At 29.4% G+C, this 16,732-nt stretch overlaps 4 protein-coding genes across 7 annotated transcripts; 2 read left to right on the top strand and 2 right to left on the bottom strand.

Annotated features, from left to right (window-relative positions):
• Positions 1 to 56: 56 nt before the first annotated feature.
• On the top strand, positions 57 to 16,145 carry LOC124946983. Its single transcript, XM_047488512.1, has 23 exons — positions 57 to 863; positions 951 to 1,047; positions 1,125 to 1,426; positions 1,521 to 1,615; positions 1,798 to 2,089; positions 4,756 to 4,975; positions 5,038 to 5,146; positions 5,222 to 5,460; positions 5,533 to 5,701; positions 5,784 to 5,895; positions 5,969 to 6,105; positions 6,177 to 6,312; positions 6,371 to 6,560; positions 6,630 to 6,730; positions 6,803 to 7,057; positions 7,136 to 7,243; positions 7,328 to 7,411; positions 13,801 to 14,004; positions 14,111 to 14,207; positions 14,273 to 14,429; positions 14,497 to 14,617; positions 15,307 to 15,401; positions 15,478 to 16,145. Exons 1-23 carry the CDS (start codon positions 668 to 670, stop codon positions 15,790 to 15,792), a joined length of 3,831 nt encoding a protein of 1,276 aa, XP_047344468.1. The 5' UTR covers positions 57 to 667; the 3' UTR covers positions 15,793 to 16,145.
• LOC124946735 (ankycorbin-like) lies at positions 888 to 4,444 on the bottom strand. 3 transcript variants are annotated; one of them, XM_047487897.1, is made up of 7 exons: positions 3,222 to 4,444; positions 2,909 to 3,154; positions 2,705 to 2,832; positions 2,305 to 2,554; positions 1,745 to 1,919; positions 1,482 to 1,549; positions 888 to 1,413 (listed from the first exon to the last, which is right to left on the bottom strand). In XM_047487897.1, the coding sequence occupies exons 1-4, from the start codon at positions 3,386 to 3,388 to the stop codon at positions 2,340 to 2,342; spliced, it is 756 nt and encodes a 251-aa protein (XP_047343853.1). In that variant the 5' UTR covers positions 3,389 to 4,444; the 3' UTR covers positions 888 to 1,413; positions 1,482 to 1,549; positions 1,745 to 1,919; positions 2,305 to 2,339. The 3 variants fall into 3 exon arrangements, with proteins under 3 accessions (XP_047343853.1, XP_047343852.1, XP_047343851.1); XM_047487896.1 differs by having other exon boundaries at positions 1,640 to 1,919; positions 2,305 to 2,614; positions 3,222 to 4,413; XM_047487895.1 differs by having other exon boundaries at positions 2,305 to 2,614; positions 3,222 to 4,413.
• On the top strand, positions 3,834 to 8,600 carry LOC124946732 (protein Skeletor, isoforms B/C). Its single transcript, XM_047487888.1, has 13 exons — positions 3,834 to 4,254; positions 4,756 to 4,975; positions 5,038 to 5,146; positions 5,222 to 5,460; positions 5,533 to 5,701; positions 5,784 to 5,895; positions 5,969 to 6,105; positions 6,177 to 6,312; positions 6,371 to 6,560; positions 6,630 to 6,730; positions 6,803 to 7,057; positions 7,136 to 7,243; positions 7,328 to 8,600. Exons 1-13 carry the CDS (start codon positions 4,188 to 4,190, stop codon positions 7,513 to 7,515), a joined length of 2,031 nt encoding a protein of 676 aa, XP_047343844.1. The 5' UTR covers positions 3,834 to 4,187; the 3' UTR covers positions 7,516 to 8,600.
• LOC124946733 (protein fem-1 homolog C) lies at positions 8,752 to 12,998 on the bottom strand. Of its 2 annotated transcripts, none has more exons than XM_047487892.1 (9): positions 12,843 to 12,998; positions 11,818 to 12,300; positions 11,216 to 11,524; positions 10,765 to 11,128; positions 10,631 to 10,691; positions 10,374 to 10,556; positions 10,060 to 10,308; positions 9,849 to 9,974; positions 8,752 to 9,767 (listed from the first exon to the last, which is right to left on the bottom strand). In XM_047487892.1, the coding sequence occupies exons 2-9, from the start codon at positions 12,251 to 12,253 to the stop codon at positions 9,546 to 9,548; spliced, it is 1,950 nt and encodes a 649-aa protein (XP_047343848.1). In that variant the 5' UTR covers positions 12,254 to 12,300; positions 12,843 to 12,998; the 3' UTR covers positions 8,752 to 9,545. The 2 variants fall into 2 exon arrangements, with proteins under 2 accessions (XP_047343848.1, XP_047343845.1); XM_047487889.1 differs by having other exon boundaries at positions 11,812 to 12,300; positions 12,843 to 12,997.
• Positions 16,146 to 16,732: the final 587 nt, after the last annotated feature.

Here is a 16,732-nt window from a genome sequence, read left to right as displayed (position 1 = left end):
TATTTAAATTATTTTCATTTTAATTATGATCTTTTCATGATTAAAAATCTATTTCAGGAACTGCTTCTCTCTTTATAGAAAAAATTGGCTTTTCCTATTAAACTTTCTATCGTAGTAGCTTTCTAAATGAATTTTTTTATAAATTTTTTGAAAAAGGGAAGGCCAGTCAAGTGACATGAATAATGTAACTATTTAGCGAGAAAAACTACTAAAAATTATCCGTAACAACCTTGTACAAACGTATGACTATCTAAATAAAAAATTGCCGCCAATTACTCGGTGCTCTTACCCTGATTTTACTAGAATTATCTCTCTGTCTCATATATAAACGAGCTGTTTAACTTTCGAACCAGCCAGTAAAGTTTCACTTCTCGACATCGAAGATAGTCTTTAATCATTAATATATATAATAATTTTTTTTTAACATTTTATCGTAAGCTCGTATAAATATACTTTGCTTCTAATGTACCAATTTTATTATCTTGTTCTGGAGAAATCCGTATTATCATCCCTTATCAACGACCATTATAGATAAAATAAAAAATAAGAATTTCTTGATTATTTCGGTTAAAATAAAATCCAGTATACACAGTATTATATTATATATTCCATATTTGCATCCGTGCGATCGAATATTTAATAGAAATCGTTAAATAAGAGTGAAAGGATGGCTCCGCAAATAGATAACACTAACGTAATATTAGATCGAATATTGAAGGAAAAATTTACCTCGGAGTTTCGTAGTGGTTACATTACTGTGGAGGGTGTTTGTTTACCTGAACGTTATCAACATTTTGCAGAACAAATTGAAAATTTTGAGGTCAAAGATGATGATGTTTGGGTCTGCACCTTTCCAAAAACCGGTGAGAATTGAATAATGCAACCTCTTAGTCTTTGAATTCTTTACTTTTTTTATTAAATGAGTCTTTTATAAAACAAACAAATAATAGGTACCACATGGACGCAGGAAATGGTTTGGTGTATTGGTAACGATTTAGATTTCCAAGGCGCAAAACAATTATTGTTTGAAAGATTTCCATTCTTAGAGTAAGTTTGAAAATTGGAATGTATTAATTTTCAACTGCTTAGCGTTAAAATAAATAAAGAAAAATTGATTACGGTAGGGTCTCAATTATCTACGACTTCGAAAAGTTCTTGTTGGATATACCAAATTCATTGAATTCCGAGGTAATGCAAAATAGCGTGAACTTCATAAAAAACCAACTCAGTCCAAGATATATCAAAACCCATCTGCCATTTCATCTCCTTCCGCGACAATTAAGAATGGGTGAAAAGAAAGCGCGCATTATCAATGTCATCAGGAATCCAAAGGACACATGTATCTCCTATTTTCATCATGGCAAGTTGGTTGAAGGCTATCGAGGTGATTTCAATGAATTTTGCCAGCTTTTTCTAGGAGGAAAACGTAAGTTTTTCATTTTAATAGCAACAATTATTTCGTATAATTTGAAATAACATACCTTAACATCGTACATTATACTGTTAATCTTTTTTGCCAGTTGCCTACGCTCCGTATTGGGAGCATGTCCTTGGTTATTGGAACAAAAAAAATGACATGAATATTTTATTCTTAAAGTACGAAGATATGAAGTCTGTAAGTATGTAACGCAATATTTACGAACGAGTTATTTTCTTAATGTTTTACAATCGTTTTACGTCGACTCTTAAAACGTTACGTTAAATGAAAGAAAAAGAAGGTGAAACAGATCGTTTTGCTTGTTACCAATTTCTCAAACATTATAAAGTGCTCCTATTAAAAAAAGATTTTGCTTGCAGGATCTTCCATCTATAATCAAGAAAGTAGCCACTTTTCTGAACAAAAGGATTACAGATGACGAAGTGCAAACTTTAGCCACGCATCTTAGCTTTGAGAATATGAAGAAGAATCCTTCGGTGAACTATAAAGAGACAATTGAAAGTTATAAAAAAATAAAATTAACCATCACCGATGGTACATTCATTCGAAGCGGAGAGGTCAATCAATGGAAAGGAAAATTATCTCCTGACATGGTCGAGAAATTTGACGAGATGACTAGGAAAATATTTGATCCTGTTGGTCTTCATTTTTTTTAACAGGTTTATCGACTTTTGACGTTATTTTTTTTTATAAATGTGAACAAGTTCACGTTTTCCAAACAATAGTTATTTAAACTAATCAAAGTCTAAAAAAAAAGTTTAAGCTGGAAGTATGGAAACTTCTTTGTATTCATTTTTGCATTTATTATAATCTATGAAATACAATTACTTATACTTGTATGATATTGAAATGCAAATAATATTTACCAAAATAAAAAAACTAATTTTATCATTTTTCACATTCAATTTTGATCCTCGCAATCGAGAGCATCTTCTTCGTATTGAATAGATGGTAACAGTTTTGGCAATGTAATTTCGGACAATTTTCGAAGCGAGATCTTGGTCAGCGGTGTGGGCAGGCTAATGTCGCTTCCTCTTTTAATCAAAAGAATAGCAGCATCTCTTTTTTTTCGCAAGATCGCAAGGTGTAAGGCCGTGAAGCCTGTTTGATCTCTAGCTGTAATATCGGCGCCACGATTCAAGAGCAGCAAAAGAATGTCCACATTCGAAAAAAGAACTAACAAATACATGCTCGAATTATATCGTTAAATTATATTTATTTTTTAATGATAAATACTTTTATATTTATTATAACTGCGATACTTACCGGCTATCATTAGCGGTATTCGATTATTGTAATCTCGAACATTGATATCCAAACCGAAATCCAAAAGAATTTCCACATTTCTTAGACATTCTCCAACTATGGCATATTGAAGACAAGTCCAACCACGACTGTAAATATATATATCTACGCGTTACTAAAATATAAATGATTAAGAAGTTGCATATTTTTGCCTTGAGTGCTCACTTATCGAGCTTTTTGATGTTAGCGCCTTTTTTTAAAAGCAATTGTAATATTTCCGGATTTTTGGTAGTGTATGCAGCACTCATAAGAATAGTTTTACCATAAGGTTGTGTTGTCGTATCGTCCAAACAGACTGGGATCTTTTCGATAAGTAATGCCAAAATATGAACATCGCCACGACGAATAACTTCTAGAAGGGGTGTTTTTAAGTCGAACGTGGGATAATGTAAGTTTATTGAATGGCTAGAACTGGGAAAATATGTACATCTTATTAATTTACATTGGACCTTGAAGGATAATTAACATATCTACTTACATCTTAGAAATGAAATCTCTAATTTTCTTAAAACTCGCAAATCTAATAAGTCTTATGAATTCCTCTTCTATAGTATAACCAGGTACCAAGATATCTGTGACTAAACAATGAGACTGACCATCGTAAAAGGACAATATCGAATCATTTAAATTGGAAATCATTGACATCGTAGATTTGTTACAACAAACAATAGAATCATATCGTATCGACAAACGTTCTACGCATGGCTATTTAAATCGATCAAACACGTCCAGTTACAATCATCATAATAATACGAGAGAGAAAAATCTTATTTTAAATTAAATAACGGTAAATAATTTCATTCCATACAAACAAAAAATACGCAAGATTTCGTTGATTCGCTGAAATTCTAAAAAGAAAAGAAGGAAAAAGGATGAGGCATAAAAAATGGAGTTCCAGTTCAGAAGTTGAAAAGTAATTTTACGTAAAAATTCCATTAGATTTATTAGATGATTATCGACGGCTATTGAGTCTTAGTCAGCGTTTGGTACCGGAAGAACGTTGATAGATTCGACGAGTTCGTAAAGAATTGAAATAAAACACGCGACTCGACTCAATGAAGGTACGTGCAGGCAGTCAATGCAGCGCATATACTTTCTCTTCTGAAAAGAAGGTTGAAATCACTTAGGCAAAGCCACTTGGAGGTGCGTTGCCTCGCGTACTAACCATTCGGAGAGCTAGAGTCTACTTTCTACTGAGATACTTCGTTTCAAGGAGCGAATCACCAACCGGTCGAACGCTCGATCTGCTATCGCGTCATTTCTTTCATTTTGTATCATTTCTTATCTCCAACGTGCGTGTGTGACATCTTAACATCAAAGAGACGCTATTTTGTTCTATTTATCTTCTATGTACATACGTTTCTTACCGTATATACGCTCCATTTATCTGATCAACGCATAATATTTTCCTGGATTTCGTGTGAAAGCTCGATAAGATGAAGCAATGGCAAACGCCATAAAAACGTGGAGAGCGAGCGCTCTTGTGGCGTGTCTGTTTCTCTCTTATAACGGTACGTGTCATTGATGTCTCCTTCTATTGAGCTGGCGCGATCCTCCGAATCAATGGACCTTTCAATGGAGAACTTATAGAGCTCATTTTCATTTTTATTATTCTTCCTTCTTTTGGCTCTTGTTTGTATTTTCGAAAGTCAATTGATTGAATTCCACTAAATTATTTGACTGTTGATTGATTTCGTAACTTCGAAATTATCTTTCGATTTCCGTTATGAATCACTTTAATGGAATGAATATAAAGACGATATAGATCGTTATTATCTAGAAGAGCTTTAAATATACATTTTCTTTTTAAAATTGTTCTGTTTAAGAAAATTTTTTAAACAAAAAAATAAAAAAAGAATATCCTTTCTATAAACTTCACTTTTATTCTTTCCTTATATTTTTTGAAAGTTTGACAAAAATAGATTCAAATGAATGGATAGAACGAGTATGTTCGTCGACGGACACATAATACTCATGAAACAATTTTACGAAATATGTAATTCGATCGACAGGTTTAGCGGAGGAGAATGACGAGGAATACAGAGGAAAATATATTGGAAGGTTGAACGCGTATCATCATCAGGTATCTGGTGAGTTATATGCAGTCGATGAGTACACGTTGCTTGTAACTTCCTTCAGTTACGATGGTAACGGAGCAGATACGTTCTTTTGGTCTGGTGCATCTAATCGGCCAGGTCCTCAAGGTTTCATCGTACCTGACGAGTGGGGCAAGTAAGCGACCTTGAATAATTCACTTAACTTTCATGCTTTTCAACTTTTTCACTGATTTTCAGGACCAACGTACTTGGTCGGTATCTCAATCGAGATTTTACGCTGACCTTGCCGGACAACAAAAAGATAACGGATATTAAATGGTTCGCCGTGTACGATTTGGCTAGTCAGGTTGTTTTTTGCAAAATTTACTCATAATTTTTCATTTTCGTGTATCAGTTTTAATGATTATTTTCGATTTTGTAGAACACGTTTGGTGATGTCTATATTCCTGAAGAATTTGATCCACCAGCTCCTCAGAAGATTTCTCAGCTATCCAAGAGATCCCATGACGTATCGTCTGAATCGATAGTGATCTTGGATTCGAAGACAATCAGTATACCACAATTTACGTATGATGGGACAGGAAATGATACGTATTTCTGGGTCGGTTTAGGTCCTCAACCTTCGAGCAAAGGAACCAAAGTTCCAGATGAGTATGGATAGTAAGTAGAATCAATTTTTATGATAAGTTTTTTTGAGGCATGTCTTCATTATTTATTCGCCTCTTTCATCAGCCTGGATCCACTGCGTGCTTATAAAAAAGAGGATATAATAATCCAATTGCCAGGAGAAATGACTGTCTTTAACGTCGATTGGTTGAGCGTATTTGACGTAAAAACTAAATCGAATTATGGCTCGATTATTATACCAGTCGGTCTTAACGTACCACCATCTTTAGTTAAAGTAAAATAATGCTTTCTCATGATTAAAAATCGATCATTTTATTGTTCTAAACGCATTTATTTAACATGTTCTCGATTGACAGATTGTCAAGCATACGCAATCTTTGCCAAATTGTGTTCAGCTCCATAAACGTTATCAAGTTAGTTGGGAAATCTTTGGTCCACAGATCACGATACAATTAGCTGGTCAAGTTGGTTAGTAATTTTATTATCTCATAAAATAATTAAGATTCTTTGAGTCTTTAAGGCTTAACTTTGATTCTTATAGCCGAAGATGAATACATGGCTTTCGGCTTATCCGGTTCTGATAGCTCCAGCCAAATGGAAGGTGCAGATGTTACCGTTGCTTATATGGATGGTACCCGGGGCTATGCCACTGATTATAACATAACGACAAAAGCACCGGTACGTATATTTCTAATTTCTATTGATAAAATATAGAAATAATTACCAATGATTAACAATTTGTAAAAAAGTGTGGAAAAGTTCTTGGACAGTACAAGGGTGTTTGCAAGGATGAGCTTTTAGGTGGATTAGACAGTAATCAATTGTATACCGCGGTAAGGGAAAACGGCATCAATATCATCACCTATAGGCGAACGCTTAATTCGTGTAAGTACAAAAACATAGTTCTGATAAACCCAATCTACAAGCAATTTGTAATATTTAGCTGATCCAGGAGACAAAACATATCCTACAGACAGGATGGTCTATATAATTTGGGCATTAGGAAGATTAGATGAGAATATGGAACCTAATTTTCATGATCTCTATCCTAAAAGTGACTTACGATTAGAATTGAGTCGTCAGGAACCGGAAAACACCTGTATGGATTTCACGGAAGATAATGAAAAGCTCATGTGAGGATTATAGTTCACTATTGATAGTAATATACTGCAATTCGAATCCATTTGCATCAAACTTTTTAGGATACCTTGGGAAAAGGCAGAAATATTCGATAGAAGTATTAGAACTTTTAAAGCAACTATTGGACCATCTGGAGGAAAAAAAGGCTACCAAGGAATAACAGGTTTGTAAACACGTTTAGTCACTCTCTGTAATTTAATTATGTCTCCAGTATGATCGGAATTTATGGTAATAGGACAAACATCAATGGGTTACGCGTGGTACATTGAAGGTCAATTAATACCGGAATTGTACTTACGTCGAGGATTAACATACAACTTCGTTGTCTATGGAGGTAATAATCCTCATAGTTCTAATTTGTATCATCCTTTAATTATCACGGACGAGCCTCACGGAGGCTACGATAGACTCAGCGATATTGCACAAAACAAAGTAAGAGTGTTAGCTGGTGTTGAGTTTACTAGAAGAGGCCGACCAAGGCCAACAGCAGGTACCTTAAATAATAGAATTATTATTTAAAAGAATTAACTTTAAAAATTGATCAATATAAAAGCATATTTATTTGCAGTGGGCCCTCTTTGTTTGAGCAAGCATGATGGCAGAGACAGAAGACTAGACGATGACTTTTTATCTTTCAAAAAATTTAATAGAAGTCTTATATCTATTTGCGAACCTGGTAAATTCTGATCGATATATTTTTTACAAAGAAATTATACGATTTCGATATTAATCATTTTACTATATATTCGTGTCTTCATAGGTGAAGGAGGTATTTTAGAAGTGACACCTAACTCATCGTGGCCGGATATTGTTTATTATAATTCCTTTACTCACGCAAATATGGGTTGGAAAATATACGTCGTTGATGCTTATTCTCGAAGCGAAGCAATTTTACATAATTTATCACTAACTGTTGGAATAGCGGCTGTGTTTTTTCGTCTCTTATAAATTTAGATACATGCTAAAAAAATTGATTGTCCCTTTTTATTATCTAAGAATGAAATAATTTTCACAAATGATTTTCACAAGCAATCTTCGTGAACATATTTATCAAACTTGGCAATAAGACAATTAGATCTTTATTTACGATTAACGTTAAGACAATGTTTTCTATTTATGATCGAATGACTGATGTTTATCATATGAGAATCACATCATCATTGACATTTTATATTTTTTCTTTTTTATATTTCATTTATGTGTTGTTCCTTGCTTATTATTATAGTGCCAAAGGAAACTTATAGTTGTCAAAAGCAGCACATACTATATATCCTTCATATGTTGTACACTTTGATCGAAAATTAAAATAGATAAGACGATTGATTTTATATATTTTTTCACGTCTTTGCTTTATTTCTTTTAATAATATTAAATATAATACTCATATGAATATCAATGTATGTATATTAAGTTTCATAAACATTATGTATTTAGTGCTGCATATATTTATTATATTACAAAATAATTTTTATATAAGATGTAAGATATAAATAATCGTATTAAGTACTGTATTCGTTATATATTCTTGTATTATATATTTACAAAATCTCATTTTTAATATTCATTTATTTATAATCTGGATTTTTGAGTAATTTTTGCAAACTTAATATACTTGTACTGTAGCATGCATCTAGATATAATTTCTTATTATTATGTACGTATATTTATGTCATATCACCTTTTATAGGCTTTTTTGTTTAATAATCTCAATTTTTTTAATATATTTGCAACGGGCAGAGAAATTTAAGACAATATAATTACACAAATATAAAGTTCGAAAATAAATGTCATACCTACAAACGTAAAACATCTTTAGTACTGAAAGTAAATATTTTAATACTGTGTTACCATGCGATCTAGTTTTGCACTGAAAAGTGCCAATACTTAAAAAATAGTTTTGAATTATATACATAAATAAAATGTATAAAAGTGTTTTAAAACTCATAAGTGAAAACCAAATTTTATTTTAAATTTTACTTCTAAGCGATTATTATGTATCCAATGAACAATTTCATAAAAACTATTTAAGCATAGTCTTTTCAAAATGAATATTTTATTAGCCTCTACCTACAACTGAAAAAAAATGTATTTACTAAATTAAAAAGAAATATTACTTTTTTGTAATAATATAATAAAAAAGGAGAAAGTAGGATGATAAGCTATTGGTTGCTAAGCGATATCGTGTGTGGTTATAATAATAATAATATATTTAATCTTAAATATATTAAAAATTCGATACGGACAATACAACACTGGCTACTCTAACGATACTGACAACTCTGCACCGACGATTCTAAAGCTTTATTCCCACTAAAGCAAAAATGAGGAATTTTTTGTTGATGTTCCATATATCTTGAAAAAGTCTCTTGCTATCGAATGTTTCTCCATATTTCTGTTTCGAAATTTCACCGCTTCTTGGCTATTTCCATTCGAAGCAGTAAATATTAAAGAAAAATATGAAACATGCGGCCACATGTGGAAACAGAAATAAATGCTCGTCCAATGTGTAATGCAAATAGTTTTGAAAAAAAAGAAACCGAAACAAAACACAAATATCTCTCAGATTATGTTGCTTCAGTGTGGAAAAATGTTTTATAAATTGTTGTTCAAAATGTTTTAAAACATGCAGCAACAAGAGGCGTTATCACTTCGGTGAAGAGAAGGCTTAAAAATTCTGACTAATTTTTAAACAAAGCTTTGTTTAAAAATTAACATGTATCTTGCACTATATCATCAGCAGTGCAAAGGTAAAAATAACCTAATACTTATCTCAACTTGATGTAGTTTAAAAATGTATGCATCGATCCATTCATCACACGCATAACGTACACACACCTATTTGTTTTCTTAAAGAAAACTTTCAAATTGTTCACATCTTACAATATTATTTTTGTATAAACACACATGCACGTTTTTGTTTTTTTAAATTTGTCGAATGTCATGTATCATTACTTTCATACTATTGTAAAAATATATGTTTATTCTCTGTGAAATTCTAAAAACTCTTGCAATGCAGATGGCAATTCTATGCACTTAATACCATATTTACACATTGCATGTGCTGCGTGACATTGTAAACTAATATATTTAACAAGATTCACATTATTCTCAGGATAGGAAGATATTAAATCTGCTGGTGTATTTCCAGCTTTGTTTGGAGTATCTAAATGAGCCCCATAATCCAACAATAATTTTATGAGCTGCGTTTAAAAAATATATAAAAAAAAGAATTATAAAATTGTTTTATCCCACATACTGATAAAGAGATGTAACATACTTACTGGAACATCAAACTTTTTAACTTTGCTTGCTATGTGCAAAGGAGTTGATCGTGATTCATTTCGTGCATTGACTTTTGCTCCACATTCTAAAAGTAACTTAACAACTTCCAAACGTGGAAAAATTACCTAAAATTTTATTAGTATTAGTTTTAGTGATATTATATAATATACTAGTGATATATGTTTACATAATCAGCAAATCTAGACTAACCTGAGTTGCATTAGCAGTAGTAAAATAACTTGTGTTGATAGTATTCAAACTAGATACACATAGATGCAAAAGAGTATCTTCTGCATGTGCAGATCTAGGATTTTGTTTAACTAATTCATGTACTAGTTGTTTTGTTAATGTTTTCTCCTCATTAGTTTCTCCTGTTTCTATCAATAAATATATTAAATGTGTCACACATTTTAGGATCCGTTCATAACTTTCTTGTTGTCTTTTGTGTACTGGTTTTATCTATAATGATTTCATATTAAATCATAGTAAAAAATAAATATAATTGTATAATTCTAGGAAAATACCTCTAATAATTTTCTAGCATCTATTAATTGACTTGAGAGTAACTTAAAGATAGCTACTACATCACAGAATCTAGGTTCCTTTTTATTTCCATTACGATTCATGACCTCCAAAGTTTTTTCATTTAAATCAATCATAAGCTTCAGTAAAGCTTGTGCTGTTAGACATGTGTCAGCATACAAAATCTGCAATGTCATAAATATTATTTATTAAATACTTTTTTATTTTAATGTGCTATATATGTACAATGCATACTTACGGAATCTTTTTCGACACGAATTTCTAATGCCCTACGCCACAAATCTATGCAACGTTGATATCTATAACAAAAAATTATATAACAAATTTTATAAAATAATATTATATCAAAACAAAGTATATCAAAATATATACCTTAATGTATCAGCATATGAAGCTCCCCTAAACATTAACCTTAATAATGTATCTTTATGATGTGGTCCTAATATTCGTTCACATATTAATAAACTTTGTATTCGCATTGCATCTATATCAAGTGCAATTACATTTAATTCCTCTAGAGTAGTAAATTCCATTGCATATCGGTAAGTATCTCGTTTGGGTAACACAGGTTTTTTTTGTAATGGTTTACCATCTACCATGTGAGAGTTTCTAATTTCCATAGCTGTTCTCCAATACTTTAAAGCCATTTGTGTATCATTATGATCATAAAAAAATGTGGAACCCATTAACTCATTAGCATCTGCTAATCTTTCTGGAGAATAAGACACGTTTTCCACTAAAATAATATGTATTAATAAATAAAATCTATATAAATGTATTATATAAATTTTTATTGTAACATTAAATGTAATGAATCTTTTACCTAAATATTCAAATATTGGAATGGTCCCTCTTAAACAAGCAATTTGAAGTGCATCATCATTACACCGAGATCTAATATGAGGATCTGCATTATGTTCAAGAAAAAGTTTTGTAGTTTTAAATTTATTCTCTTGAATAGCATAATATAAAGCAGTTTTATTATGAATATCCCTAGCATTTATATCAGCGCCATGCTGCAGAAGGAAAATGCATAATTCTACACTCTGTATTGAATTTATTAAGCATGTTCCACCATTATAATTTGGTTTTGATATGTCAGCACCATTTTCAACCAGATAGGATACAATATCTAAAATATAAAATATATATCAATAAAAAATAATATAAAAAAAGAATCTTTCTGGCCGTATATCAAATATTCCATTTCTTGCTTTATGCAATACTATATCAATATAGCACAATTAGTAATGACACAATAAGTTTTGATCTTGGCAATAAAGCATAGATCTAAATCTATGTATAATTATATCTCTGGTTCAATACTATTTGCTTATATATATTAAATTATAAAAACTTTGATAATAAATAATATAAAAATATATATGTCTATAATTATTAAGAAAGACATTGTATTACCCATACGTGTCACGAAGCATGTTGATCTTACTGTAGTAGAACCAGAATCTGAGACAGCATTAATATCTGCACCATGAGCTATCAAACATTTTACTACAGGAAGTTTTTCAGATACTGCAGCACACCATAGTGGTGTAACATAATGTATTGATCTATCATCAGGCGCTGCATAGTTTCCTCTCTGTTCAATGTCTGCACCACATACTGTTATAAGATATTCTACAATGTCTACATGACCTCTTTTGCAGGCAATAAATAATGGTGCACATCCATCTATTTTATAAGACACAATTTCTCTCCGAGTTTCAATTTTACATTTTTCTATACGGCTTCGTAAAGCATATGATAGGTGTGCATCCAATCCAGTATATTTACATTCATCCATAAGATCATCAATAATTTCATCCGTGGAATACATTGTTTGATATTTACTAGATTGCATATTCTTTTTCCCAAATATTATATATTAGGTCCTTCTAATTTAAATCTCTAAAATGTATAAAATAAATATTATATCAAAAATAGTATAATTTTTTAAATCTGAAGACTAAAGAACTTAAGAATTAAAAACTATGTAAAATTAGATATATAGAAAGACTTGTATATATACTTCTTAGTGAATTAAAAACTTTTACATGTCTCATAACAATACACAAAAAAACAGATGTTTCATATTAGAAACAAAGCAATAAAGACGGGACAAAGAAAACTAACCTGAAAAAACTAAACTATGTATATACAAACTTATGAAACAGAATTTGCTTTAATAATATTTAAGAAAATCTCTAATCAACAGAAAATACAATATAAAATACAATCAAATTTGAGAAACAGTATTTGCTTAATTTATGGAGATTAAAATGTAGATTAAAATATAGATATTTGTGAAGTTATACTTGACTTTCAAAATAAACTTACTTAACTTTCAAAATAAATTTAATTACATATATTTGCATTTTCACACACTACATACAATAAATACCACACATATGCACGTTATGTTAACATATAATAAATAATTATTAACCTACTCGTAATAATCAACAACCCATTCCATCATATAAACGGTAGAAATATTACTAGTTTTCTTTGTTTGTAAATGACAGATGCTAGTTATAAATTACATGATTAAAATTACCGGCCGTGCATCGTACCCGAATTGATTACCATAGTTTTATATGTAACAGTTTATACATCATCCGTGATCTAAACCGATATTTTCCCTGTTTCTTGGTCTGACCACGGAAACATATAGGCATAACACGGAATTGTATAAATATGATGACGCTATTAATTTTTAAGAGCGTATTTACAATTTTCAAATAATGTAATACGGTCTCCGGTCATATATAAATGTTTGAACAAAGAATGGTTACAGCTAAATCGTATATAAATGAATCTTACTTTTGATAAATACAAATATCGTATTATGAAATGAATAAACAAATATTTCTTTATATGTAACAAGGCTATACATCTTATTCATCCTGCTTTTCCGTTAGATTATCTTTTTATTATTTTCCTATTATATTTTTATTACTATCTATCATTATCTATTTTTATATTATTTTTTATTTTAAAATAAAATAATTAATTTATCTATCTTTATATTATTTTTTTATTTTAAAATAAAATAAATAAAATCTAGAATTATTTATTAACATGAACATATAAATAAATATATTAGTGATTAATTACTGTATCATTCCATAAAAATGTAAAAAAGTAGAACGATTGATACTTTCAAATAAAAAAAAAAATTACGGAGATAGTAGAATGAAAATGCTTCGAAAGTGGTTTGACATACTTGCACATTTCCTTCACACAGCCTTTTTTAAATCAGTATATCTCTTAACTGTATATAAGTGTACAGCTTATGCAAAATCTAAACGTTTGTAAAATATTTTGAACAAGTAAGTATAAACAAATTTTATTTTTTGCTTATATCGTATAGCGTAACTATCATTGACCAAAATAAAATGATTATAGTGAATAAAAAATCTATTATATTTTCAACCATGGAAGGCAATTTTGCTGATAAGTTGGATTATATGTTTGGAGTAAAATCCAGTTTTTTCAAAGTAGAACCAGGATACTGTTTATTACCTCCTAATTACGCGTTCTTTGCTAAAAAAATAAGAGATATGAAAATATACGAAGATGACATATGGGTAGTTTCTTATCCTCGAACTGGTAATTTTGATTTTTCAATTGTTTTTCAGATAAATTATAAATCATACAATTGTAATATAATAAAATTAAGTAATATTTAGTATATTTAGTAATATTTACATTATAGGTAGTCATTGGGTACAAGAAATGGTATGGTGTATTGGAAATAATTTTGATTATAAAACCACGAAAACTCTTCTGGTGATACGTAGTCCGTTACTAGAGTAAGGATATTAATACAATGTAAATAATTCAATTACAAAAAGGCATAACAGCTGATATGTTTTAGAGCATCCGCCCTCATGGTTACAGGAAATTACGTAGATTGGTTTTCAAAATTAGGTGACTCAGTAGAAAATGTTGTAAATGCATCACGACCTCGATATATTAAATCACATTTACCTTGGGATTTATTACCTACAGATATTCACTTGAAAAAACCAAAAGTATAAACATACATTTAATTATGTTTATGAACTAAAGTAACGCTTATAAAAATTTATTATCTTTCAGATTATATATATATGCCGAAATCCTAAAGATACATGTGTGAGTTTTTACCATTACTGTAAAGTATTCCATAATATGAAAGGCAGCTTCGAAGATTTCGCGGAATTATTTGTGAACGACAATGGTATTAATTACACAAAAGTTATACATTATTATAGAATATATACAGAATGTCCTTACTTTTTTCTAACTAATAATACCAACGTATTTTACAAATAAAAATGAGAAGAAAATATATAAACATAGTCTCAAAAATGCTACATTAAAAAGTTATAACAGAAATATGAGATAACAACAGATTGTTTTTCGTTCGATATAGTACATATAAGAACAGATTAGCAGTAATTATCTAATATGTTTACACAAGCTATTTGCTACTTGAAATCATTGTAGTAATATGGTTCTCCAAAATAAAAGGAAATCGACAAAGAAATTTTAAATATAATTAATTCAATTTTTGATAGATGTCAGTTCTGTATTTATAAGAACTTCGAAATGGAACTAAAATAGATAAATATCATAAATTTATTCATTTACTATATCAAACAAAAACCAGTCTATTGTTATTTCGTAGTTTTGTTATAACTTTTTAACATAGCATTTTTGAATCTATGTTTACGACATTATGTTTAAGACATTTTTTTATTTTTACTCGTAGAATATGCTGACATGTGGAAAAAAGTGTGTATATTCTCTCTCTCTCTCTCTCTGTATATATATATATATATATATATATATATATATATATATATATAATATTATATATATATATATAAAAATTAATGATAATGCTTTTGATAATTTGTATTCAAGTTCCAATGGGACCATTCTGGAATCATGTACTTCCTTTCTGGAATGCTAGAAAACAAGATAATATTTTGTTTTTAACATATGAAGATATGAAGAAGGTTACATATGAGAATACTTATTATAACAATATTATATGTGTTTCTAAAATGTGTTAATTACAATTGCATTTTTTAGGATCAAGCTGAAATAATTAAAAAAACAGCAAAATTTCTTAACAAAACAATAACAAATGAACAAATTATTGAACTTACCGAACACTTAAAATTCTCTAAAATGACGACAAATCCTGCTGTAAATTTAGAACATATATTAAAAGAAAAGGATTTTGATGAAAATAATCCTAATGTAAAATTTATAAGGAAAGGCAAAATTGGTGATTGGAAAAATTACATGTCAGAAGATCTAAGTCAAAAATTTGATATTTGGATGGAGAAACATTTAAAAAATACTGATTTAAAACTGGATACAGAAAGTTCCATATGTGAATAGCAATGAAAATTACCTATATATTATTTACTTTATCTAAGCAATGATAAAGTTACATAAAAAATTGCTGCATATAAAAATCCAGAGAATAATTTTTGTATGCTATAATATACTTTCTTCTAGACTTTTATATGACAGACATTAATACAAAATTAGAGATAGAAAAATCTATATATTATATGTCATAATTAATTAAATGATCATACATATATGTTTAACAGAATAAATTTTCTACTGATAAATTAAATATCAGTTGAAAACTAAATAATTTTATATTACGTAAATGGAGCTAATTAGTTCGGTAGTACTTAAATTGTATTGTATTTTATATCTAAATAAAAATCACTTTTTATTCAGTGTTTTTCTTATTTAAAATGTTAACATTACTTATTGGTAAACCCAATATAAAGAAATTATTACATTGAATAAGGATGGTCCAGATCTGACCATATGAAAGTACTGCTTACAAAGATATCTATCAACAAATATGAAATATATAGAAAATTCTGAAAGAGAACGAATTCCAGAAAATTGGTAACTTACTTGGTTGACTACGACATTTACGAGATGAAGTACTACGACATAATGAAAGAATGTCGAGTGAAATTCGAATATTGAATTGTTTATATTAAGTTTGTGACTAATTCTAATTTAAAATACGAACATATTTAACAAATATTTGCCATTATAATATTACTATTTTATTAAAATTATTGAATTAATAATTTAATTGACGCGTTTCTATTACGTGTAGAAATATAAAATTATGGAATCAGTGATGCTCATCGTGTTTTGTAATCTTATTCAATCTATTCTCACACTTTTACATAATATTTTGCATTAATTTAAAGATGGTTAAAATATATACAAACACCATATGTACAATATCTAATTAGTAAACGTGTAATTAAAGCTCGGCTCATTTTTTGTATTTTACAATACA

The sequence above is a fragment of the Vespa velutina genome, chromosome 2 (assembly GCF_912470025.1).
Source record: "Vespa velutina chromosome 2, iVesVel2.1, whole genome shotgun sequence".
NCBI lineage: Eukaryota > Metazoa > Arthropoda > Insecta > Hymenoptera > Vespidae > Vespa > Vespa velutina.
This window is presented reverse-complemented; position numbering and strand designations above follow the sequence as displayed.